At 45.8% G+C, this 25,302-nt stretch overlaps 1 protein-coding gene across 2 annotated transcripts in view; it reads right to left on the bottom strand.

Annotated features, from left to right (window-relative positions):
• The window catches only part of LOC146772802 (SMAD family member 4-like), a 271,678-nt gene that overhangs the window by 63,855 nt on the left and 182,521 nt on the right, over positions 1–25,302 (bottom strand). For both annotated transcript variants that reach the window (XM_085639806.1, XM_085639805.1), the window contains exons 8-9: positions 17,352–17,408; positions 13,647–13,830 (exon numbers count right to left, since the gene is read on the bottom strand). In XM_085639806.1, coding sequence (XP_085495932.1) covers positions 13,647–13,830; positions 17,352–17,408 — 241 coding nt within the window. The remainder of the gene's footprint in view (positions 1–13,646; positions 13,831–17,351; positions 17,409–25,302) is intronic.

The raw sequence follows: 25,302 nt of genomic DNA on the forward strand, positions 1-25,302 counted from the left end.
TGTACCTTGGACACTTGGTGGGTAGGGGAGCGGTGCAACCCCTCCAGGCGAAGATCGAGGCCATCATGGCCTGGGAACCCCCCAAGACTCAGACTGAGGTCCGAGCATTTTTGGGCCTCACGGGATACTACCGCCGCTTCGTGAAGGGGTACGGTACCATCGTAGCCCCCCTCACGGAGCTCACGTCCAAGAAACAACCTCGACGGGTAGTCTGGACGGAGGCTTGTCAGCAAGCCTTTGAGAAATTGAAGAAAGCTATGTGCGAGGCCCCGGTCTTAAGGGCCCCAGACTTTTCCAAGGAGTTCATTGTCCAGACAGATGCATCAGAACATGGCATTGGGGCAGTGTTATCGCAACTCAACGAAGAGGGTCTGGATCAACCCGTGGTCTTCCTATCCCGGAGACTACTTCCCAGGGAACAGAAGTGGAGTGCAATAGAGCGTGAAGCCTTTGCAGTGGTATGGGCTCTGAAGAAGTTGCGGCCATACCTGTTTGGCTCGCACTTCCTTGTTCAGACCGACCACAGACCCCTTCGTTGGCTGATGCAAATGAAGGGGGAGAATCCCAAGTTGTTGAGGTGGTCTATTTCCCTACAGGGAATGGACTTTCAGGTGGAACATCGGCCTGGAGTGGACCACGCCAATGCAGACGGTCTCTCAAGGTATTTCCGCCTTAGTGATGAGAACTCCCAAGGGGTTGGGTAGCTCTCCCCACTTTCAGCTGGGGGGGACGCGTGTTAGACCTGTCAGCCCTTTGGGTGGTCCCTCCTCATCATTATTTATTTTGTCCCACTTTTGCCTCAAACCCTGTTTGAATTTTTCCTTTTTGGGAACCACCAGACTTTTTCGTGTTGCTGCAGATTCAGGGAGCCATTTTAGCTACCCCTGAAACTTCTGTCTGAGGGCCTGGAGCACAAAATGGTGGCCACCTGTGACATCACCAGCATCCACTGGAACCTACCAGCACCTTCCAGAACATTCCAGAACCCTGTGACAGTTGGAGGCGGTTTAGAATGTTGGGAAGCTAAGACAGAGAGTTGGCAGTTGGAGCTGGCAGTTGGCACCTGACTGGTGAAGAGTGAGCAGCACAAACGTGAAGGAGGAAGGAGTGAAGCAGCAGGGGTGGAAACTTGTGCCTGGAGTGGGGTCCATAAACCCACCCTTGATACTAGTCCCTACTGACGGAGCCCAGCCTAGAGCCCTGTGTGGGAAGAAGCCAGAAAAGTCGTCCTAAGGACCTGGACAGCAGGAACAGGCCTTGGAAACAAGAGAACAGCAAGATCCTGACCTGGAAGCTGGTTTCCCTGAAGTCCGACGTCGAGTAGCCTAAGACCTGGAGCCCGAGGTGGAGAAGCGGCGCTGACTGGAAAAGCAGACGTCGTACCCGGAGCCGCCAGAGGTCGAGAGAGGGCGCCGTCAGAGGTCGTGAGGAATACCAGAGGTCGAGGAGGAAGTCACCGAGGTCGAGTGAGCGGCGTCATCGGAGGAGTGAAGTCCGCCCTCCGGAGTCGTCGGAGACCGAGGTGAGGGGTAACGGAGGTCGGGAGTGAGGATCGCACTCCGGAGTCGCCGGAACCTGTGAGAATCGTGCCGGAGGTCGGGAGTGGAGGTCGCACTCCGGAGTCGCCGGAAACCTAAGGAGAGGAGCACCGGAGGTCGGGAGTGAGGATCGCACTCCGGAGCCGCCGGAAGTCGACATCGAGGCAAGGCCGGCCGACGTCATCGAATCCGAGGTCGCCATCGGACCGGAGCCGCCCGAAGTCGACATCGAGTAAGACTGCCCGACGCCATCGAATCGGAGGTCGAGATCGAGCCGAGGCCGCCGACACCGAACCGGAGCCGCCTGCCGGCGTCGTCAAAGAACTGACATTGTGCCGAGGCCGCCGACATCGAGCTGGAACCGCCTCACGGCATCGACCCGACTCCAGCGGCGTCGGAGCATCAGAAAAAGGGCAGTAAGTGGAGTAGAGGGCGCCTAAGGCCCTGTGGAGACCTGAGAGACTGCTCTAAGGGGCTAGGGAGGTGCTGGAACCAACCTGACTGTGCCAGGGGTGAACTGGGACTAAGCTAGAGAAGTTGTGTGGAGAGAGAGAGCCAGGTCTCTGGTATTTCCCCCCTTTATCTACCTCAGTTTAGGCCTCAGCCTTGACCAAGCCAGGGAGTAGACACCCTCAAGCCTTCCACATCCCCACAAGCTGTGCCTGGGCCAAATCAGCCCTTAGGAATTCAAAAGTGATCTGAATCCATGAGTGTCACTGTCAGCTTTTAAGTATTTATTAGGGGCACTGTATTTATTGTATTTAACCTATTTATTGTTCCACTGTATTTATTGGTCCACAGTATTTATTGATGCACAATATTTATTGGTTACAGTATTTATTGCCTCAGAATATTTAATAGCCTGTCTGTATTGCACTTTTATTTATGCCTTCAGTATTTATGATCACCCCTATTTATTGAATCATTAAGCCAGTATTTATTTGTCCTGCACTTTCTAAAAAGTTTGTATATTGTGATTGTTATTTATTTTATCCAATCAGCAACTAAGAGAAAAAGCAGATAAAGAGAGTTATTTTCATAATTTTTACGGTGTAGAGTCGTTTTTGGAACGGATGCACGCATGGTTATTGTTTGGGTATGTTGTATGCTTAGCACGGAGCCTGATTCTTGACCACTCGAGCCAAGCTACCACAGTGTGTCCGGAAGACCACCACCACCCTTTCTAGTGTGGGAGTGGTTTTCCAACAACCAATAAATATTGTGCATCAATAAATACTGTGGACCAATAAATACAGTGAAGCAATAAATAGGTTAAATACAATAAATACAGTGCCCCTAATAAATAATTAAAAGCTGACAGTGACACTCATAGAATCAGATCACATTTGAATTCCTAAGGGCTGATTTGGCCCAGGCACAGCTTGTGGGGATGTGGAAGGCTTGAGGGTGTCTACTCCCTGGCTTGGACAAGGCTGAGGCCTAAACTGAGGTAGATCAAGGGGGGAATACCAGAGACCTGGCTCTCTCACTCTACACAACCCCTCTGAATTAGTCTCAGCTCACCCCTGGCACAGTCCAGCTGGTTCCAGCACCTCTCTAACCCCTAGAGTAGTCTCTTAGGATTCCACAGGGCCTTTGGCGCCCTCTATTCCACTTACTGCCCTTTTTCTGAAGCTCCGACGCCGCTGGAGTCGTGTCGACGCCGTGAGGCGGTTCCGGTTCGATATCGGCGGCCTCGGCACAATGTCAGTTCTTGACGACGCCGGTAGGCGGTTCCGGTTCGATGTTGGCGGCCTCGGCTCGATCTCGACCTCCGATTCGATGGCGTCGGGCAGTCTTGGCTCGATGTCGACTTCGGGCGGCTCCGGTCCGATGGCGACCTCTGTTTCGATGACGTCGGCCGGCCTTGACTCGATGTCGACTTCCGGCGGCTCCGGAGTGCGATCACCACTCCCGACCTCCGGTGCTCCTCTCCTCAGGTTTCCGGTGACTCCGGAGTGCGACCTCCACTCCCGACCTCCGGCACGATTCTCTCAGGTTCCGGCGACTCCGGAGTGCGATCTCCACTCCCGACCTCCGGCACACTTCACCTCGGTCTCCGGCGACTCCGGAGGGCGGACTTCACCCCCCCCCGTCGACGCCGCTCACTCGACCTCGGGTGACTTCCTCCTCGACCTCTGGTACTCCTCACGACCTCCGTCGGCACCCTCTCTCGACCTCTGGCGGCTCCGGGTACGACGTCTGCTTTTCCAGTCAGCGCCGCTTCTCCACCTCGGGCTCCAGGTCTCCAGGCTACTCGACGTCGGACTCCAGGGAAACCAGTTTCCAGGTCAGGATCTTGCTGTTCTTGGATTCTAAGGCCTGTTCCTGCTGTCCAGGTCCTTAAGATGGTTTTTCTTGCTTCTTCCCACACAGGGCTCCAGGCTGGGCTCAGTCAGTAGGGACTAGCATCAAGGGTGGGTTTATGGACCCCACTCCAGGCACAAGTTTCCACCCCTGCTGCCTCACTCCTTCCTCCTTCAGGTTTCTGCTGCTCACTCTTCACCAGTCAGGTGCCAACTGCCAGCTCCAACTGCCAACACTCTGTCTTAGCTTCCCAACATTCTAAACCGCCTCCAACTGTCACAGGGCTCTGAAATGTTCTGGAAGGTGCTAGTAGGTTCCAGTGGATGCTGGTGATGTCACAGGTGGCCACCATTTTGTGCTCCAGGCCCTCAGACAGAAGTTTCAGGGGTAGCTAAAATGGCTCCCTGAATCTGCAGCAACACGAAAAAGTCTGGTGGTTCCCAAAAAGGAAAAATTCAAATAGGGTTTGAGGCAAAAGTGGGACAAAATAAATAATGATGAGGAGGGACCACCCAAAGGGCTGACAGGTCTAACACAAGTGCATAGCTTGCCTTATTGAAGAGGACTATCCATCACGGGATAGTCCATTTCCTTGCTCATCTTCGTCCCGGAGAACTTCACTAACAGATGATCATCCACCTGAGGTTCTCTGGTACGATCACTATAAAAAACTGAGTGCCCTCTTGGGGTCCAGACCATGGAGTTTCTCTTCCTCTTTTGAGAGATGAGGTAGAGCAAATTAGGTCAGGAACGCGATGGCTTATCCAACATGAAACTGAGTCACTACCTTTGGTAGGAACGCAGCTTGAGTCCTTAACAACTGTATGTCTGGAAAAAGGTGGTGTAGGTAGGCTGGACCAAAAGGGTCCTGCAGTTCACTAACACATTTTGCATATGCTATCACAACAAGGAAAGCAATTTTACAGGTGAGTAGCAATGGACAACTAAGCATCAGTTAGGATTACATTTAAGTCCCACTGTGACATTACGAAGGCCGTAGTTGGAAAGGTGTCGTAGACCTTTTAGAAAATGCATTCCAACTGGACAGTGTGTCTGACAAATGTAGAAAGGCTGAAAGAGCCAACAGGTAATTTTAAGTGTGCTCTGAGGAAGGGCTTGCTGGGCCAAAAACAAAGCAAAAAACACCACAGTTTGGCCTACAACAGGTCAAACTGCCAGGAACCACACTACACTACAAAATTGTCCAAGCGCCTCATGTGCACAGATTTCGTGGGTGCCTAGCCAAAAGGATGACATGGACCACTTTGAGAGGGAGCTCATAAAAACTCAACTGCTGCTGCTCAATCTCCTTACATTGAGGTGCACATTGTGCAGGCTCATGTTCAAGCCTGATGTGCTGCTGCAACAGGAAATCCCGCAGCTGGAGCCTGGTCAGAGGGCAGATGCTCAGGCCCAGGAGTCCTGGATACCACACTCTGCTGGCCCAATCTGGAGCCCTCAGAATGACTTGGGCCTAGTCATTCCTGATCTTATTCAGAACTAGGGGCGGCAGAGGTAATGGCTGGAAAGAATATAGAAGTCCTGTGCTCTACTAAAGGCAGAATGCGTCTCAGAGAGAAAGCCTTCTTGGGAACTCCAGTGCACAAAAATGGCGACATTTATTCTTCTCTGCGGTGGTGAACAGATCTAGCCAGGATTCTTCCCATTGTTGGAAAATTACCCGTGTCACCTCTTGATGCAACTGCCATTCATGATCCACTAAGCGTTGCCAACTGAGTTAGTCTGCAATGGCTTTTAAAGATCCTGCAAGGTGGAGTGCCACCAGGGAAATACCCTGATTATCCAGTCAGCTCCAGAGGCGTATGACCTCCTGGCGCATGACCCTGGACCCCACCACACACTGCTTGCTGCAGTACCACAAGGTGGTGGTGTTGTCTTGAGAACCTTCACCATCCTCCCTTTGATGGTTGTCAGGAAGGAATTCAACGCCAAGCGAATCACCCACAACTCTAGCAAGTTAAAGTGGAGGCAGGTCTACGCGGAAGCCCAGAGTTCTCCAAACTCCACCTCTCCCAGATGACCTTCCCAACCCAGTAGTGACGCATCCATTACAACTGTCAACTCTGGGTGTGGCAGGCAGAGGGGCCTGCCACTGGTCAAGCAGCCATTGGTGCAGGTCTTTTACAGTCTCCTCCTCCAACAACAAGGTGGAATCTCACAAGTTCCCCTGGTTCTGGGCCCACTGAGACGTGAGGTCTAACTGCAAAACCTGCAGGCACCATTTGGCAAGACCGGCAAGCAGGACGCAAGATGATAGTAAGCCAGGAAGCCTGAGAGACATCCTCACTGAGAATCAGGACAGACATCGGCATCATAGCCCGAATGTACCATATTTCTTGGTTCGGGGGGAAAGGCTTGAAAAACGCATTATATCCAGGATGACTCTGATGAAAGTGAGCCTCTGCGAAGGAGTCGGGTGTGACAGTGTAGGATGATAGAGAATCCCAATGATTTCAACTGGTTTGCCATCGTCTGGAAGGTAGTCCGCGACTGATTGTGGCCAGTTCACCTTCAACAGCAAATAACTTTGTTAGTGGAAGACTAGTACCAGCAAATGCGGCAGACAGCAACGACCCTGTCACCTCAGTGAACACTCGAGGGGCACTGGTGAAGCCAATATGGAGCACGCCAAACTTAAAATTCTTGTGGACCACTTTGAACAGCAGGTAGCGTCCCTGGGCCTCCAGGATGGAAATATGAAAATATGCATCCTGCAGGTCCAATGCCACTATCTGTGATCCATACTCATTCACTGTTACTAGTCCAAATGTAGGGTTCATATCGTAATAATGCATTGTTCCCCTTAAGTTTCAGACTGCTCACTCTATGTCCTGAAGATGATCTTAAATCTTTAAGATCGAAACGCCGTCGACCTCTGCAACAGGAATTCTTTCCATTGTTTATATTCACGTAGAGTTCCATTGTTTGTTGCCAATGCGATGTTATGTTTTTTAACCCACCATCACCTTGTCACATCACGCCCACTTTCACTTTGTGTGAACACCTGAATATTACTTAGAGTATTAAGTCTAATCTGTGTAAAATAAACTGTCTATTTTACATTACATATGATCCCCTACTTTTGTGCTCCCAGTATGACTGATCCTCTAGTTTAACTTGGATCTCAGTGCCCCCTTTGGGGACCACACTTGTTTGTTCTGGACCCTTGAGGCCAACATTGAACCACTGTTCTCCCTAAACACTATCTGTGATCCAGCATAGAGACAGCCTATGCAAGGGTTACTATCTTGAATTGTTCTTTATACAGGAAGATGTTGAGAGGGTGAAGAACCAGAATAGGGAAAGGCCTCCTTCCTTCTTTGCATTTGTCACCCCGAGTGGGACGGATATGTCCGGATGTGATTCCTGTGCTCTCCATGCCACTGGAGTCAAACTAGTCTGGGTGATGAGGGGTGAAACCCCGAAACCGGCCCTAGTATGCTTGTTTTCCAGGACAGGGAGAACCTGGCCTGGCAGTCCGGGCTGGACTGTTCCCCTGGGAAACAGGGTCAAGACTGATTTGGATATGACTGGGTTTAAACTGGAATGGCATGGGGAGCAAAAAAACGGTGGATTTTGGGCCAGATATCTGTATTGGGGTGAATGTTTGACATTGTTCAACATTCTGTCCATCAATTGTTCTTTTTGCATCCTTTGTTCTTTGGCATAAGAACGTAGTAGGAATAACACCCAGTCCCTACTTTTGAGCCGGTACTCTCACTATGGCTCCTTATGGCTAAAAAAGCCTACACTTTGTGGAATAAGACAGGCAGGTGGTCCTCTGACGGGTGTTCTGCTGTAGGTGGCAGGTTTAGTGGGTCGAAAAGAAAAAGGCATTGCATAGCCCAACTTGACAATCTGCATGACCTATCTTTTGGTTTGAACTTTTGCCACCCCTGTAGCAATTGGCTGAAAGGATGGGTGTGTGCTGCTAGGGGTGCAGTAAAGAGGTTGTCTGGTTGCCGGGCCAAAAATATTTTGGGAGGAATGCTGTCCCTGATGGCTGGGCCGTTAACTGCAGGAACCACAGACCCACCCTCAAAAGGGTGAAAAACCTGCTCTCTGGGCAAGTAAGGGCTGTGGCTGTCGTTATGCCAGTTCCCTCACATATCCCCTAAAAGGACAAAATTGCTGTTGGGATTTTTGGACTGGAGCTGGGAGGTCTAAAGAATGTGCTGTGGCTCAGCTTTCTTAAAAGTTTTCCAGGGCCTAGTCCTCCTTTTCGCCATGTAGACAGGAGCGGTCTACGGGCATGTCGATTAAGGACACATTGACGTCCCCTGAGTAGCTGGTAGACTTCATCCATGCACAACGCCAGAGGAATAGGTACCATAGCCTGCTTAGAAAATCTGTGGTGTGCAGGCCAGAGCAGATAACGAATTTGGCCACATCCCGACCACACCGAATGGTTTGGGCTATTGAAGATCATAGGTCTTCTGGGTCCGATGGTGAAATCTCACCCACCATGTCCCAAAGTGTGTGGGTATAAGGCCCTAGCAAGAAGCTCACATGAACTGGCTGACTGCAAGTTGAACTATTTAGCGGCTCCTTTCATCAGAGTATAAAAGCAGGCCATGCCATCTGGGGGAGTGTCTGGCTGATAGGGTGGGGTAGCACCCTCCTTGGGTATGATGAAGTCCTCCCAGTCATTATTACCTCTGTCATCCACCGGTGGAAGTTCACCTTCCTCCTCATCCCTATCTAAAAACAGAGCATATGATGAGTCTTCCTCTCCCATGTCCTTAGGAGTTAGTGGAATATGTGGTTTTGTGATTATTCTTTGAGACAGCACCTTTGGAGATGGAAGAGGTGGTGGAGGAAGCCGAGGACATGTCGATGGTAGAAGAGGAAGCAGTAGAGTAGGTAAAGCAAGCACCATCAGTGGAATAGGCGTAGGTTGTCTCTTAGGGTGCCGAGGCAGTAATCTTTGTAAGGTTTCCATTATTAGTTTGCTGTAGTTTTGATAAGTAGACTACAGGCACCTGTAAGTCTTGCGGCTCTTTAATGTAATGAGGTGGTATAAAGGAGCACAGGTTGTATTGTGTATAATCCTGTTGATATTGATTGTCTTGGTAAGGTTACTTCAAATCCATGATGTCCTCAAAATCAGGGATGCAGCGTACATTCAAAAGGGTAAGGCTGAAAGCAGTCTCTGAGGTGGGGTCGCTGACATTTTGCTCAAATTTAATGTCTGATATTTGGGAAGGTAAACTTTTTGTCATTGGTATTGGTGAATAGTTGCTGGAAAAATGCAAGTTGAAGGTGTCATTGTTGATGGTGTCCAAAGCATTGTAGTTGACATCAATGGAACTAGGGACATATTTGGAGTACTCATGGACAGTGCAGTAGTCATCAACGGCGTTGATGTCAAAGGCAGTGATGTCGCCAACAGGATAGTGGTCGACGAAATTGTCTTCATGGTCATCGTCGACGAGGGGATTTCCATGGACACTGAAGGTCTCTTCTTCTTAAACAATGGGTTTTCTTCATAGGAATGATATTTTTGCACAGATTTTTAAACAGGAAGGGTTCTTCTGGAATGTTTTTTATGGATTTCCAGGTTTGTTCAGTCAGAAGGTGGTTGCAGGCACTTTATTAAATACATCCAACTCGGGAAACTCTACATGTGGTGCCTTTGTGGAAGTCCTTGGAGGGGCACTTTTCACGGAATCATCCCCTGACGAGGGTGCATACCCCTTCAAAAGATGGTATTTCTTGTTAGTTGCCAAATGCATTGATCATGCGTATCATCAATATAAATCTTTTTATTTCCACAGGTAGAGCAGGATTGTTACAAGGATTTCTTGTTTCCTACAGTTACAGTGAGAGCTGGTGGCAAAGAAAGAAAAGGCCTCCTAGGTTCCCCAAAAAAGGAATTTACTCTAAAAACAACTCTCAGCACTCTAGAAGGTAAATGTAGGCCTGGTTCAGTCCCAGGGTAAACAAGAAATAGTAACAGGATAAGGTCATTGAGAGTTTAGAGCTAAGCTTTGCTTGGGGACTACCTCAAACATGACATGATGTAGAAATATATATGTAACCACATAAACAGAAAACCTACTGGGTACCATGAGTACCTGTAAACATCTCTCAACCAAGCTGTTACAATTTGTAATCTTGCACTGTGCATTGTTGCTCATCCCCAAGTGAATGTCATCTAAGAAATTATTTCCAAGCCTGGGGTACCTTTGAGATCAGGAAACTGCACGTGTGGTACAAATGAGCACCACAAACTACAGCTGGGGTACCTGCAACCACTGCTCAATGTATCTGACTGCGAGTGAGCACCAGCCTATAAGCAACACCAATTATGCTTGTCAATCCTGTATCTACACCAACTGCTCCTATGATACGTGTGGTATTCTTAGGCTCCCTCAGCAGTGTCAGCGAAACTAGCGCGCTCTTCCCACTATGAGTCTAGCACATCTTGTTTATACACAAATTCTCTCTATGGCCTGGAACGGCTTTGCCATGTATGAACTTTGATCATAGAACAACTGCTGCTAATGCTGCTTTTACTCCTGGAACTGCCTTTTTCAAAAAGAGGTATGTGAGTGTTGTTTACACACTGAAAAATCTTTACATTGGACTGTAAATAACGAAGTAATTTTATTGTTTCAATTAATAAAAATTGTTACAAAGGGCCATACATGGTGTGTCCTTCCAAAGACCTTCTTTGATCGTTAATAAAAACAGTGACATATCATTTCATTTAGTACGTTTCAAATTATTTTAAAAAACATACATTGGACTGTGGGAAATCTGTCCTTTTTAAAGGACTGCAAGGTTTCTGGGTCTGTTTTCTGGATTCCTCATTAGCATGAGACCTGAAAAAAGACAAACCATTAAAAGACAGCTCAAGCATCTTCTGTGGAGCGTATGGTAATAAAGACGTAAGTCTGAGCCTAGACAACTGTCTAACAAAGGAGCCATGGCAGATTTCTGAAGGGCCTATGTCAGCAGTGTCCCGGGCCACACCAATCAGTCCGCGGTAACCTTACCTTCCTTTACAATTTTCTGAAAATTCTCTCTCTCTTTTTAAGGAGAAATTCCAGAAAAGCGATCAATCATTGCGGTGCAAAAGAACAGAAGAACTGGCAGCTGTGGCAAAGCCAGCTGAAGCTTGCAATCATTCCTGTCCAGTGAGTCCCATCTTCTGCTCCCTTTTTCTTCGAGGGATTTGAAAAAGTCAACCCTCAGCATATATTTCTTCTTCACTGCTGCTTCATTGATGCTGCCACCACGGAACAGCTAAGAACTTTGCATCAGAATCTGCAGACCTGAATTTCTTTTCCACTCTATAGAAACAGAATTAGCAAAAGTGTCCATCATAGATTTGGGGTACCAAAGCAACTGCAGAGTACACCTAAGGCTTCACCTGAATAATGTCAAACAGAAATGATGAGGTAACTTCTGGAGTCGCTGTTTGTAGGCTGAACTTCCTCAGACTGCTTTTTGATAGCTCCGGCAAGAGTTGAAATTACAGTTGGAGACACTCTTGATGGAATTCACTTTGGTGAAACAGATGATAATGCGCATCAAACAGCAGAAGAGTCAAACTAAGAGTCTGAATGTGATCGGGTTAACCTGCGCCTCCTTGAGCTGGGCCATCTACCACTGTTACCTCTAAGATCGGACTCTGTCCAGCACAGCTACTCTAATTGTGTTATGAGATAGCGAGCAGAGGGTTCATCATCAGTGGCTACAATGCATTTCTGTTAAAGTGGGATAGAGAGCTGAATAAACCGTGGGGAGAGGAGTTGGCCTAACGGCTAGGGTGGTCAACCTCGAATCTGGGGAACCAGGTTCAAGTCTCTATAAGGACGCGTAACATCCTGTGATTCTGGGAAAATCACTTAATCTCCCCGTGCCCAACAAAAATGAATGTGTCCTCATGTAATGCAACTGATGCTATGTAAAGCGCTCCGATACCCGATACCTTCAGGGCAAGTTTGCGCTATATAAAACTCCGTATAAGAAAGAAACTTGAGACAACCATGTTTTGATGGGGTCCATCCTCCTGCAGAGTACTGTAAACCACAACAGGGAGAGGTTGTACATTATCCTCTGTTGATGGAAGAGCATCCACTAGAGCTGGAGGCACAGAAAAAAGCAATATGATCTTGAGGGCAAAAGATGACACCGCTCCAGTCAAAGGAGGATATACTCAGAGACTAACACCAAATGTCTCTTGACATCGAATGGTGCCTCGACATCAACCAAAAGTGATCCAAACCTCTTGATGGTGAAATACAGGAACGCCGCGCAGTCAAATATTTTGAAATCAAAAGATGTTTGGATAGCCTCTCAAAGTCAGCCTGCAGCGAAGTGTTGGTGACTTTGTAGTCCTTCCCACTACATCCTGCAGGGGCAAAAGCTGTGTCACATAAGTGAGAGGGGGTGGAACCTGGACCCCTACCCTCAGAGACAGATGCAGGTGCACCAGGAGGTCGCATTCTAATCTCATTACTCTTAGCTGAAGCCAGGCCCCTTTCTTGCCCCCAGCCTTCGGTATGACACCTTTTTACAGAGGACCCATTAATTGATGGACTGAGACTCAGGAAGACAGACCACACGTACACTATGGTCATCGTTCCATGACATCTTTCCCACACAGGCCGGACTTTTGTCAAAAAGAGCTGGCAAAATGGCTTCAGAAAGCAAGGAGAGGAAACACCTTAAAGAAATAAAAGGTGAAAAACCTCTTTTTTCCTCAGAAAAGAAGAAAACGAACAGCAACGTCAAAAGACATTGAATGAATATCAAAAGCCCCCAAAGAACTGGTGTTTATAATCAAAACTAGATTTAAATAAAGCAAAGCTGTCTTCAGGCTCTCCCTCACACAGATGAAAAAAAATTAAGCATCTACATTAGATTATGCTTGGCATGATGGAAAAGTGCAGCCTTTCCTGGTTCTTAAAAGAGCAGAGCCCGTTTTAACTGTGGTAAAGTGCTTTTAAATTAGGGCACTATTCCAGCATTCGTTTTTAGTTAGTTCACTGCACTGTTCTTTAAGTAATGTTTCAGCAAAATATTCTATGTACTTAGTAAATTGGCTAAATTAAAGAAAAACCAGTGAATATTGACTATTTAGGCATGCTTTCTTTTTATTTGTTTGACTGGATTTTTATTAATTAAATAGTTGTGTTATGTATTCTTACAAACGTTAAAAGATTTCTAACTTGTTGACTATCAGAAAGAATCCTGCAGTGAAAAAGTGGAGCATGTCCCATCCAACTTCTGCAACTTTATAGGTGTTTAGAGAGAGTCCGATGATCACAAAAAGATTAACACAAGTTCCAGGGATTCACATTTGTGAAACATAACAGAGAGTGAATAAAGGAGAAGACATTTAAAAAGAACTAGAGACCTGGCGGTAGCGAAAAGCCCCAAGTACAGCAAAGACATTACCATGCATGCCTTTATGACTCCTTCTTATTACTTAATAGTCTGACAAATACAGTGGTAGAATATGTATCTGCTCCAGCAGTGACTGGAGGTGGTAGAGCTACTTTCAGGAATCAACTGAAAAAATGAGTTGGAGAAAATGGGAACATAATGGAAAGGATGGTAAGCAGAAAACTGAGGAGAGAAGATGGGGCGATGATAAGAAGGCCATGAAGCCATGAAATAAGTGTGAAAGAAAAAGGAAAAAATTGTGACAAGTTGTATTAGGCAGAAATTGAGGTGAAGGAAACTGGAAGAGAGTGAATGGAGCATGAAATTGAGGGACAATAGGAACATTGGAGTCAGATGAAAGAGGTAAACAGTCAGCATCACCTGGCCCTTTCACTGGCGTCTGTCCGATGCACATTGGAAAGCTGCCCCAGACAGAAACGATCACCACCGGAGGGATCCACGTACCCGTCCACCGTCACCACGGGACAATTGGCCAGCACTTTAAACATCTCCCCGACCTGAACGTCCATCTCGAAATATGCGATAGAGCACCAGAATTCAGGACCTTCGGAAGGAAGACGTTATGCCTCAGATAAACATCTCTTGAAAAGATAAACAGAAGGATCATACACTATAATGGAACAATACTCTTACCAAGCCCCGGGGAAAATAGCATCACAGACACAACCCATCATCAGGGAGGCAATAGTGGGAGAATCAACAGGGAGAGTTCATTAAGTGGCACAATGCGGGATTATGTTAGAGTTAGAGAGACAATTAGGATTGTCCACTTGAAGGACAATGGACAGAAAATCTTATAGGGGCAATGGGAGGAGTTCATAAAACAGATGAGGGAGAGAGCATCAAAGACACATGCCATCGTTTGGGATACAATAAGTAAAATATGTTAAGAGCAGCAATGACAAAGTAGTAGATGGAAAAATAGGGAAAGTTCAGTGTAGGAACAAAGGCAAAAATCATCAAAAACACAATCATAAGGGAGAAAATGTGGAGCATTGGGGAGAGCTCAACAAAAGAACAACGACGAGCATGTGTTGGCATGACAAAGGGGGTAAGGCACTAGATGGACAATGTGGAAACCATGTGGAGACTGTGTTATGGGAACAAGGTGGAAAATGTGGTACAGTAACAAGTGGAAGAGATCTGCAAAGGCACAGCCTATCATTAGGTTGACCCACAGGAGAATGTAGGAGGGGACAACAGAGATAGTGTACTACATGGACAATGAGGATAACATGTTATAGTAAATATGCGAAGCAAGTGTTACAGTATCAATGGGAAGATAGCAGGAGAGGCGTAATCCATGACTCAGAGGGAAAATGTATGAAAAGGACAACAGGGAGAATAAAGTAGATGAAAAAAGGAGAAAATGTTTTATAAGAACAATTGGGAGACTTTATCAATGTCACAACAAGAAGAGAGCAGCAGAGAAGCAATCTGTCATTATTTATTTATTTATTATAGTTGTAGAGCATGAGATTAGCCACGGGCAACCTGGCATTGAGAGTGAAGTCAAATTATCCTGTTCGTTATGGTAACAAATTATCCTGAAAATTGAGTGAACTACCATGATTTCCTAAATCTCACTAGATCAGTTTGATTCCTCTGATCAGAATTAGAGGCTCCCACTTGATTGCTACTTGGTAGTCAAAGGATCTGCCCATTGATGAACTTTCTTGGTTTAATGAATCTGAAAAAGGCAGCCCGATGAGGAATGTAAAGTTCTTTAAGGGAATACCAAAATAATAAGATGCTTGATAAGTTCAGGGGCATTACCATGAAGTACTTTACATCCGGGGCAGTGGCTCTGGAAGATTATACATTTTCCCACTGGGAGCCAATGTAGGGTACGTAGGTGCTCAGAGATGTGGGCTTGGCCCAGAAATTCGATGAGCAGTCGGGCTGCACAAATCTGCACCAATTGAGGGCATTGCAGTGCACAGGATGGAAGACCAAGGAAGAGACCCTTAGCATAATTAAGGTGGGGCCCAACCAGGGCTTGAATTGTAGGGCAATGTGTTATTTAATTTAGGTCGAAAATCAGTCACTGTGTTTAAACCACGTAGAAACTTGATTTGAGAGTATTATGTCTGTCCTTTCTAATGATCAGTTGTGAGTCATCCACAAAGCGCGTATAGGACAGCAGAAACCCTGGATCAACTCACCTACTGGAGCCACACAGAGACTAAAAATCGTGTGATTAAGCAATGACCCTTGTAACACTCTGTAAGCATTTAGTAGAACATCTCAATGAAGCCATGATGATTGATTGACTCACCCTGTTGAGAAGCAGTGTAGCCAATCGAAGGCCATCTCTTTTACTCCAGCTGAAGCTAGCCTGTCTATCAGAATAGAATAACAAACAAGTAAAAGGTGGAAGACTAGTTGAGGAGGAGGATGAGGGCTGCCACTACACCAAATCATATGCAACTCATTTTGAACTGCAATAAGAGCAGCCTCTATGCCATGAAATGGTCAAAGCAAGACTAACAATGATTTTAACAGGGAGTTGTTGGTGATGCACTCCAAGAGCTGCTTGTTCACTATTCTTTAGGAGACCTTTGCGCAGTATAGCAGCACCAGCGAAATAGGACAAAAATTGCCATAATAAATGGGTCAAGAGAGGGTTTTGTAATAGCTGCACCAGACAAGCCTCTTCTCACTCTTCTAAGAGTGTGCAATATTTAAAGGTAGAATTGATTAACTTACCAAAGGGGTGTAAAATAGCTGAATAGATCTTATGAAACATGCAAGCCAATCACAGGTTATGTTATGACCCAGATTTAATCAAATAGGAGTTGTGTCACCCTCTCAGGCGAGGCAGGTTTAAATTAATCAGAGGCTGTGCAGAGGCACGTACCCTTAAAACAGTAACTAAAGTATTCTTAAAAGAATGATAGTCTGAATTTTGTCAACAGAAAAATCTGGGCAAAGAATCACAAAGTTCCAGTGAAGCAGGTATACCACTGGGAACCGTCATTAGGGTGCCAAATAGAAGAACGCATTTGAGAACAGTGAAGAAAATCCACTAAAGGGACACTGGGGGAGAGTACGTTAGAGAGACAACGGGAAAGGTACACTGCAGGGATGCTGCGGAGAGCCCACTCAAGCAACAACAAGCAGAGTCCACAAAAGCGACAGCAGGCAGAGTCCACTAGAGCGACAACGGGATGAGTCCACTAGAGGCACAATGGACAAATGCACTAGAGATAGAATGTGGAGATTCCACTAAAGAAAGAACAAGGAAGACTCAACTACAGAGACAATGTGGAGAATGCTTGGCGGGCAATATAGATAATGTGTAGACAGCTATTGGGGAGAATCATTTCGAGAGATAGTGGGCAAATCTGGTGAGTACGGAGAATGTGTTAAAAGGACAAGTGGAAGAACGTGTTTAAGGGGAAAATGGGACAAGTCCCATAGAAGGCACAATGGAAATCATGTGTTAGAGTGGCAATAAGGAGTGTCTGGTAGCTGTAAAATGGGCAACATATACTTTATGGACCATGGGTAGAATGTGTTAATGGGACAACGAGAGAATGTATGAGAATGACAATGGGGTGAATCAACTGTAAGAACAATAGGAAAAACCATTGAAAGGTTAGTGCGAAGAATGTAAGGGAAGTAAATTTGGAGAATATAGGTAGAAAAAGTTTAGAGAAATTGTTTGAACAGAAATGAAGAAAAGGCTTGATACAGAACTTGTATTGACTCAGCCCCACTTGCCTCTCAGGAGCCGGTTTGTCGGGATGTCTTACAATTTTGTGTCTCATATAGACACCTTGCGACTCCCGGCGAGTGCGGGGCTGAATGCCCCTAGTCACCTTTCCTTCTACAACTGTCTTGCCTTCATTTTCACTGCCTGCCCCTTCTTGCTCATTTATGAAACCTCAGTGGTCTCTTTCTCAGGCTACAGGTGCCAGCTACAGAGAACCTAGTGTCTGAGAGTAAGCAATTAAACCAATTTAATTCATTTGATAGACCTGGCAAGTTACAAGACATGAGTGACCAACAAAGCTTAACATTAGAGTGCATTTTATGGTTTAGTGTGAATACATTACCTACCAGGGTGACTGGAGACAGGCTGCTGTTGGAACTGGGAAGAGTTATGGTGTGAAGGCCCTTAAATAGGAAACACAAGTAAAAAACATCAATGCTGAATGCACTTATATACCATAAAATACGAAGATGGACAAAAAGAGAAAGCAGGAAAAGTACATAGAAAGGGTGCAGTACAGGCAGAGGGAAAGCAATGAGGTAGAACTGTAGAAAGGCTGAAGTACAGAGAGAAGGAAAACCTGAACCAAACGTTTGAGCTCCAGTCCAGTGTAAATGCAGGAGGATAACAAGGACTAATGAAAATAATTAATGGAGCAGGAAGAGGCACACGAATAAAGGAGGATAGGTTGGAGATGTATAAATAGGCTCGGAGGAACAGATAAGGGAAGCAGTATCTTAGCAAAGAAGGGCATGGTGAAGTGACACAGGTAGGAAGATAGAGCTGAAAGAGAAAAATATGTAGCTGAGGAGAAACTGTAGCATTGAGAGCTTGACTGGTGTATGAAAGAACAGAGAAGTTACAAAGGAAGGAAGCTGGTCGAAGGTGTAGTGTAAGGCACAGGTGAGTAAAAGACAAAGAAGGCAGATAGATGAAGGTACTGCAGTGAATACATGCAGGCTAGGGGAGGATGGTGGATGAGGGTATTTGAGCAGATAAAAGAGAAGCACAGAGATGAAGCTGGGTGGTGGTAGATAGTAGGGTAAGGGTAAAGATAGGAAACAGGATAATGTTTTAATTGAGTGACTGAGCAAGGAAAACAGATTGAATCGTGTGAGGAGAGTGAGAAGTAGCAGCGGCAGGAAGGTGGAGGTGCAACAAAAGGAAGTATCTATTGGCAAAAGGGGGATAAGAGAGCTACAGATGTTGGATTCAGGACAGTTATAGATATAATCAAAAGGAATGACCGAGAGACGAAGATGAATGAAGGAGATAGGAAGAGGCCAGGAGGGGCAGGATTGTAACATAGTAAGGAAACTGGATGAGGTGTGGAGGACGAGAAGCTGGATTGAGGTACAACATGATAAGGAATCAACGGCAGAAACTGAACAAAAATATGCCACGGGGAAGGAGAGAAAAGAAATTTGTACATGGTTAACAGAGTGAGGGATTAGGAAATGACAGAGGCACCTGAACAAAAACATATCAGTAGGCAGACGAAAAGCTGGCACCTGAGAAACAGTGAAAAAGATACAGGGGAGGGTGAAGGGATGGGAAAATTAGTAAGCTATAGCAATAGTTTAGCCCTTTAGAGATAATAGTAGATTCACACGCTGTGCATTACTTCACCATCTAATGATTGGGCAAGGAGAACCATCCTATGTTAGTAACAAAATGTTTTTAGCCATCAACCATAAGCAGAGGCGGTTGGATTAATGACGGTGTTGGAAGCTCACAATGCCCCACAACAAATCACCCATGTGACATTGTATTACATGTGAAGTCTAACATGAAGTGTGACATTAAAGAATATATGTTAACACTTCTCTTCATCGAGGAGGGGGTGGGTATCTAGTGAGTCTATAATAGTCTCAGGCTGCAAAAAGACTGTTACAGGTAAGTAACCATTTCATTTTGCAGTGTCAGTCTATTTTAGAATCACATGCTGTGCATCACAACCAAAGCACTATTCTCGTTTTACTGACCGGGTCTGAACAACAAGAGAAGGCAAATTAATTATTTGGTACTATATAGCCTCTTAGCATGTCCAAGTATCCAAACACAGATGTGCGAACGTCTGACCAACTTGACACTCTACATATGTAAGACAAAGAAATACTGCCAAGGAAAGCTAAGGGAGAGGTTTTGAACCTTGAGGAATGTCTTCTAGTCCTAATGTAGAGTTTTGTCAGCTAACTAGGAATATAACTGAATGCACTACAATATCAAATGTGAATTTTTTCTTTCATAGCCTCTTTCCCTCCCTCCAGTTTGTAGAGTGTGGGATATAAACTGATGTTACAACGTCCTTATGGATTTTGATTTGCCAAAATAATACAAAAGCTCTTACATAACCCCCCTCCCACCAACTCCGTTACTAAAGGAAGGACTATGATCTCCTCCATTCAACCTTCTGCATCTACTGTTCTTCATGTAGAAGAGCGCGCTCTTCACGTTGTGGGCTAGGACGCTACCAGGCTGCATCGGTACAGTGCTGCACCCAGGAGGAGGGCAGTGAGCTGGACTGGGGTTCACAAGCCAGTACAGAATAATTAAAAATTGCACAGCAAGTGCTCATGATCTCTGCACCCGAATGCTGCGCCTTTACCCTTGTTCAACTGCCAAAGCTGAAGAGCTGAATGATGGGTTACACAGCAGTGCGCTGCAACACCTTTGTTTATATTTTGCGGGACGTCCAATCACCCACCATAATGCACAAGAGAATGCTTAGGCAGACCTCCCTCGAGAGAAGGCATATAGCCTGGAACATTTCGATTTAGTCACACTGGAGTTTGCAACTGCCTCCTGCGAAACCCTTCCAAAAAATTCCTGGTCCACCCTAATAAATGCCAGTGGGGTACGGTAGCACTCATAACTTCAGGCACATACCAGCGCTGTGCACTCACACATGCGGACGCTATTCCCACATGTTCCCGGATGTAGGCCAAAGTTGAGTTGACCACACAGCAGTGGAATGTCTGTGAGTGGGCTTGTTGGCCCTACTCCCATAACACAGGTTGGAAGGCCTGACTATAATACTTGGGTGCCGATTACGATCCGGTAAAAAAATTCCCCGTACGACTCGTATCCGGTCTTTTTACCGTACGAATCGTACAAGTGCCGTACAAACTGCCAATTACGATTCGCATGGGAAAAAGTCCATACGAATCGCATTGGGAATTATTCCCCACACGTCCTCGGGTCGGAAAATGTGTCCGACACGTCCACGGACGATTTACCGTACAAATGTGAAAAGTGAAGTCCGACCGCGGAATTACGATCCATTCCTACGTCCGATGTTACAACCGTATGGAAAAAACACCGTCCGCACCGAACTCCCATAGCAACCATGGAGACATGTGCCCGCATACGCGCCCAACACTCCCCCCAGCCCTACTATGTACGCGCCGACCCCCCCCCCCCCAGCCCCCGGACGTACGCGCCGACCCCCCCCCAGCCCCCGTACGTTCGAGTCATACCCCCCGTGTATGTACACCCGTGTACGTTCGAGTCGTACCCCCCCGTGTATGTACACCCGTGTACGTGTCGTACCCCCCGTGTATGTACACCCGTGTACGTTCGAGTCGTACCCCCCGTGTATGTACACCCGTGTACGTTCGAGTCGTACCCCCCCGTGTATGTACACCCGTGTACGTGTCGTACCCCCCCGTGTATGTACACCCATGTACGTTCGAGTCGTACCCCCACCCGTGTATGTACGGGGGTACGCACCGTACATACACGGGTGGGGGTATGACTCGAACGTACACGGGTGTACATACACGGGGGTACGACACGAACGTACACGGGTGTACATACAGGGGGGGGTACGACACGTACACGGGTGTACATACACGGGGGTACGACTCCCCGAACGTACGCGGGTGTACATACACGGGGGGTACCACTTGAACGTATGGGGGCTGGGGGGGGGTCGGCGCGTACGTACGGGGGCTGGGGTCGGCGCGTACGTACAGGTACGGGGGCTGGGGGGGTCGGCAGGTACGTACGGGGGCTGGGGGGGGGCGGCGCGTACGTACGGGGGCTGGGGGGGGGTCGGCGCGTACGTGCGGGGGCTGGGGGTCGGCGCGTACGTACGGGGGCTGGGGGGGGGGGGGTCGGCGCGTACATACGGGGGCCTGGGGGGGGGGGGGGGGGGGGGGAGGGTCGGCGCGTACCGGGCCACCTACTCTGGTCGTTTCGCGCCGTACTTCGCTTTTCCGGCACTTTTTGGGTGCCGTGAAAATATTGCCGTCCGGACTGCTGTCGGTTCGAATCGTACTTCCTGGGTCGTGAAACGCTGCCTGAAAGCGTCCCGACGTCACGTCGCAGCATTCCCGGATCACATTCGTATGTATATTTTCGTCGGTCGGTGTTTTTTACGATTCGTACGGAAATGGTGTTTCCGTGCGAATCGTAATTCCATGTTTGTAAAGTTTTACGACCGGGTACGAGTCGGACGGAGAAAACGCTCTGACCGACGGTTCGTACCCGGTTTTTACCGGATCGTAATCTGCACTTTGGTCATTTTCTATACAAAACAGTATGCTGCCACCAAGGCACTCACGCTAGGCAGCTCCAAGTGAGGACAGCAGTCACCACCACTATGATGGTCACACGTGGTGTGACCCTCCTGGTCTAACCCGACTGCAGTCCGTGGGGTTGAGCCTAGATCATGGCGCACATGCATGATCAGTGTTCGCTCATGACCAGAAATCATTACCAAGGAGCCAGATATCACTGCAGTTGGGACATTCAGGGCAGGGGTTCAGGTCTGCTATCATGTGCAAGACTTTACCGTCCCAACAATATAACAATTATTAAAAATATAAATTAAATTACAAAGACAACATCAAAAATATTAATGACAATTACAAATGTAATACACTGTCATCCAAACGCCCTATGAAGCCCAGACCCCAAAGGAAAAATTACACAAATAAAATGCAAAAAATAAATAAAAACTAAAATGAAATTAAAATTACAAAACCAAAATATAATACATTTAATTGGAAATCTACCCACCCAAACTCCTACAGAATCCGAAAACCCAATGACAAAATAACATATAAAAATTAATACGATAAATTAATTTAAAATTACAAGAGATTTTAATTGCAATTACAAATGTAATACACCGCCCACCCAACCAATATAATCAAAAACTCAAACTATAAGCAGTATAATCACATTTTTAAGTTATAACACTCCAAGAAAATATGAGTCTGAAACTATAAATTAATAAATTACACACACAAACCCCCAATATAATCAACAATTCCACAAAAAATAAATAACAGTAACGTAAATAATGAATTAAACTAAAAAAAGTAGGAATTAAACAATCCAATCCAATTCAGTAACTTCTCAAAAAAGCAACCAATAACATAATTACATTTTTACATCTGAAATGTTTTTAAAAATAAATATACTAAATATAAATGTAACTAAATAAGCTACCCACCTAAAACCAATGAAATTCCCCCGTTATAGTTAGTGCAGGCAACTATAACTCACGCGACCGCAATCCTCTGCTGATGACGTCAGATATTACATCACTGTATTTAGACACTTATTTACCCATGTCTTCTTCCATTAATCTTTAGCTATACATATATTACAAATATTTATTTTTCATAAAGACACATATGTCATCAGTGATGTAATATCTGACGTCATCAGCAGAGGATTGCGGTCGCGTGAGTTATAGTTGCCTGCACTAACTATAACGGGGGAATTTCATTGTTTTTTTACGAGTGAAATGTCCAGTTAACTATAACGTGCGAAACCTATGGTTTTTTAAGTGAATTTGCAAGGTTTTTTAAATGCTAATTCGTAACTATAACGTGTGTGAAACCTATGGTTTTTTCAGTGAATTTGTACGGTTTTTTAAATGCTAAGTTATGTATTTATTAATTATTTTTTTTTCAGGCTTTTCACCGTGCGCGCGCAGTGTGCTGTGCGCACCGAGCACCCACGGTTCGCAGTGCATGCCGTGCGCGCGTGGTACGCGCACCTCGCGATTTAAAAAAAATAAAAAAAAAAATGTTTTTTTCTCCCTTGGGGGTCCTTCTGTGACCCCCTGACCAAGGCTCTGCCCCCTTTTCACGTTCCCCACCTTTTTTTTTCACCCCCTCAGACTGCGAGAGACAAAATGGCGGCCGACACTTCCTGGTTTCGACCGATTCGAATGTTTACCGACATCTAACAACCAATCAGAATTGCGCTCGCGCACGGCAGGGTGCGCGCACTGTGCGCGCACGGTGCGCGCGTATAGATATTGATATGCTTTTAAATGCTATTTTCTCAGGAAATACTTAACAGATTTACACCAGACCTGCAAAAGGCACTTCCTTGACCTTATGGCTACCTCTCTGCCAAATTACACGTAATTCTGTTCAGCCGTTCAGGCTGTAGCTGCGACTAAAGGTCCTATGGAAAAATGCATGGGGAAAACGCGTTTTGGGACCCCCCCTTTTTCTCGGCCCCCGCTTGACGAATCCCCCCGAGACTTTCAGGGTAGGAGCTGAACGGAGCGCCCCATTTGTTTTGAAAATTTCGCGAGGATTCGTCAACCGGCGCCAAAGTTAATCAAAATAGAATTTTGAGATTTCCTACGGAAACTAGGTTGTAACTATAACTATCTACTGGCGACCGCCAGTGTATTTATATATATATATATATATATATTACCTACTGGCGATAGCCAGTAGGTAGTTATAGTTAGGACCACGTTTCCATAGGAAAACCTCAACATTCTATTTTGAATAACTTTGGCGCCGGTCGACGAATCCTCGCGAATTTCTCAAAATAGGTGGGGCGCTACGCTCCGCTCCTACCCTGAAAGTCTCGGGGGGATTCGTCAAGTGGGGGCTGAGATAAAAGGGGGGTCCCAAAACGCGTTTTTCCCATGCATTTTTCCATAGGACCTTTAGAACGAGCTACAGCCCGAATGGCTGAACAGAATTACTCAAAATTTGGCAGAGAGGTAGTCCCTAGGTCAAGGAAGTGCCTTTTGTAGGTTTGGTGTAAATCTGTTCAGTAGATTCTGAGAAAATAGCCTTTAAATCAATATATATATCTGAGCCAGCTTACGGTACGCTTACCGTACGCTTACGGTAAGCGTACGGTGGCGTGCGCGAGCGCGATTCTGATTGGCTCTTAGATCTTAGTAAACATTCGAATCGGCCGAAACCAGGAAGCGGCGGCCGCCATTTTGTCTCTCGCACTGAGAGAGATTTTTAAAATCGGAAGCCCAAAAACATGTAAAGGGGCTGTTTTGACAACTCCCTCCCACATAGTCATGTTGAGGGAGTCCCCAAACATCCCCCAAGTGCAAAAACGGTTTTATTTTTTTTTCGGCAATTTCGCGGGGTACGCTTACCGTACGCTTACGGTAAGCGTACGGTAAAAAAATAAAAATAAAAAAAACACTATCCACACTTACCCCACCCCCTGTGCTTTTGGTGGCCGAAGGCCACCAAATGTGCTGGGCTTATTACAATGGAAAAAAACACTATCCACACTTACCCCACCCCCTGTGCTTTTGGTGGCCGTAGGCCACCAAATGTACAGGGCTTATTATAAGGGAAAAAAACTTAGCATTTAAAAAACCGTACTAATTCACTGAAAAAACCATAGGTTTCACACACGTTATAGTTAGGAATTAGCATTTAAAAAACCTTGCAAATTCACTGAAAAAACCATAGGTTTCACACATGTTATAGTTAGTGGAAATTTTACTGATAAAAAACCAATGAAATTGCCCCGTTATAGTTAGCGCAGGCAACTATAACTCACGCGACCGCAATCCTCTGCTGATGACATATGTGTCTTTATGAAAAAAAAATATTTGTAATATATGTATAGCTAAAAATGTATGGAAGAAGACATGGGCAAATAAGTGTCTAAATACAGTATTAGCATCAGCAGAGGATTGCGGTCGCGTGAGTTATAGTTGCCTGCGCTAACTATAACGGGGCAATTTCATTGGTTTTTTATCAGTAAAATTTCCACTAACTATAACATGTGTGAAACCTATGGTTTTTTCAGTGAATATATATATATATATATATATATATATATATATATATATATATATATATATATATATATAGAACAACAAGCATATTTAAGAATATATAAATATATTTCAATTTTAGACACACAAAATGTATATATAAATAATGCATTTGAAGACTTACAAATGGTATTGATTTACAACTATATTTAAGTTTCTCATATTTAAAACTCCGAAACTATCGTATACAATAGTCAAACAATATACTTACCAACGAT

Source organism: Triturus cristatus, chromosome 12, assembly GCF_964204655.1.
Source record: "Triturus cristatus chromosome 12, aTriCri1.1, whole genome shotgun sequence".
Lineage (NCBI taxonomy): Eukaryota > Metazoa > Chordata > Amphibia > Caudata > Salamandridae > Triturus > Triturus cristatus.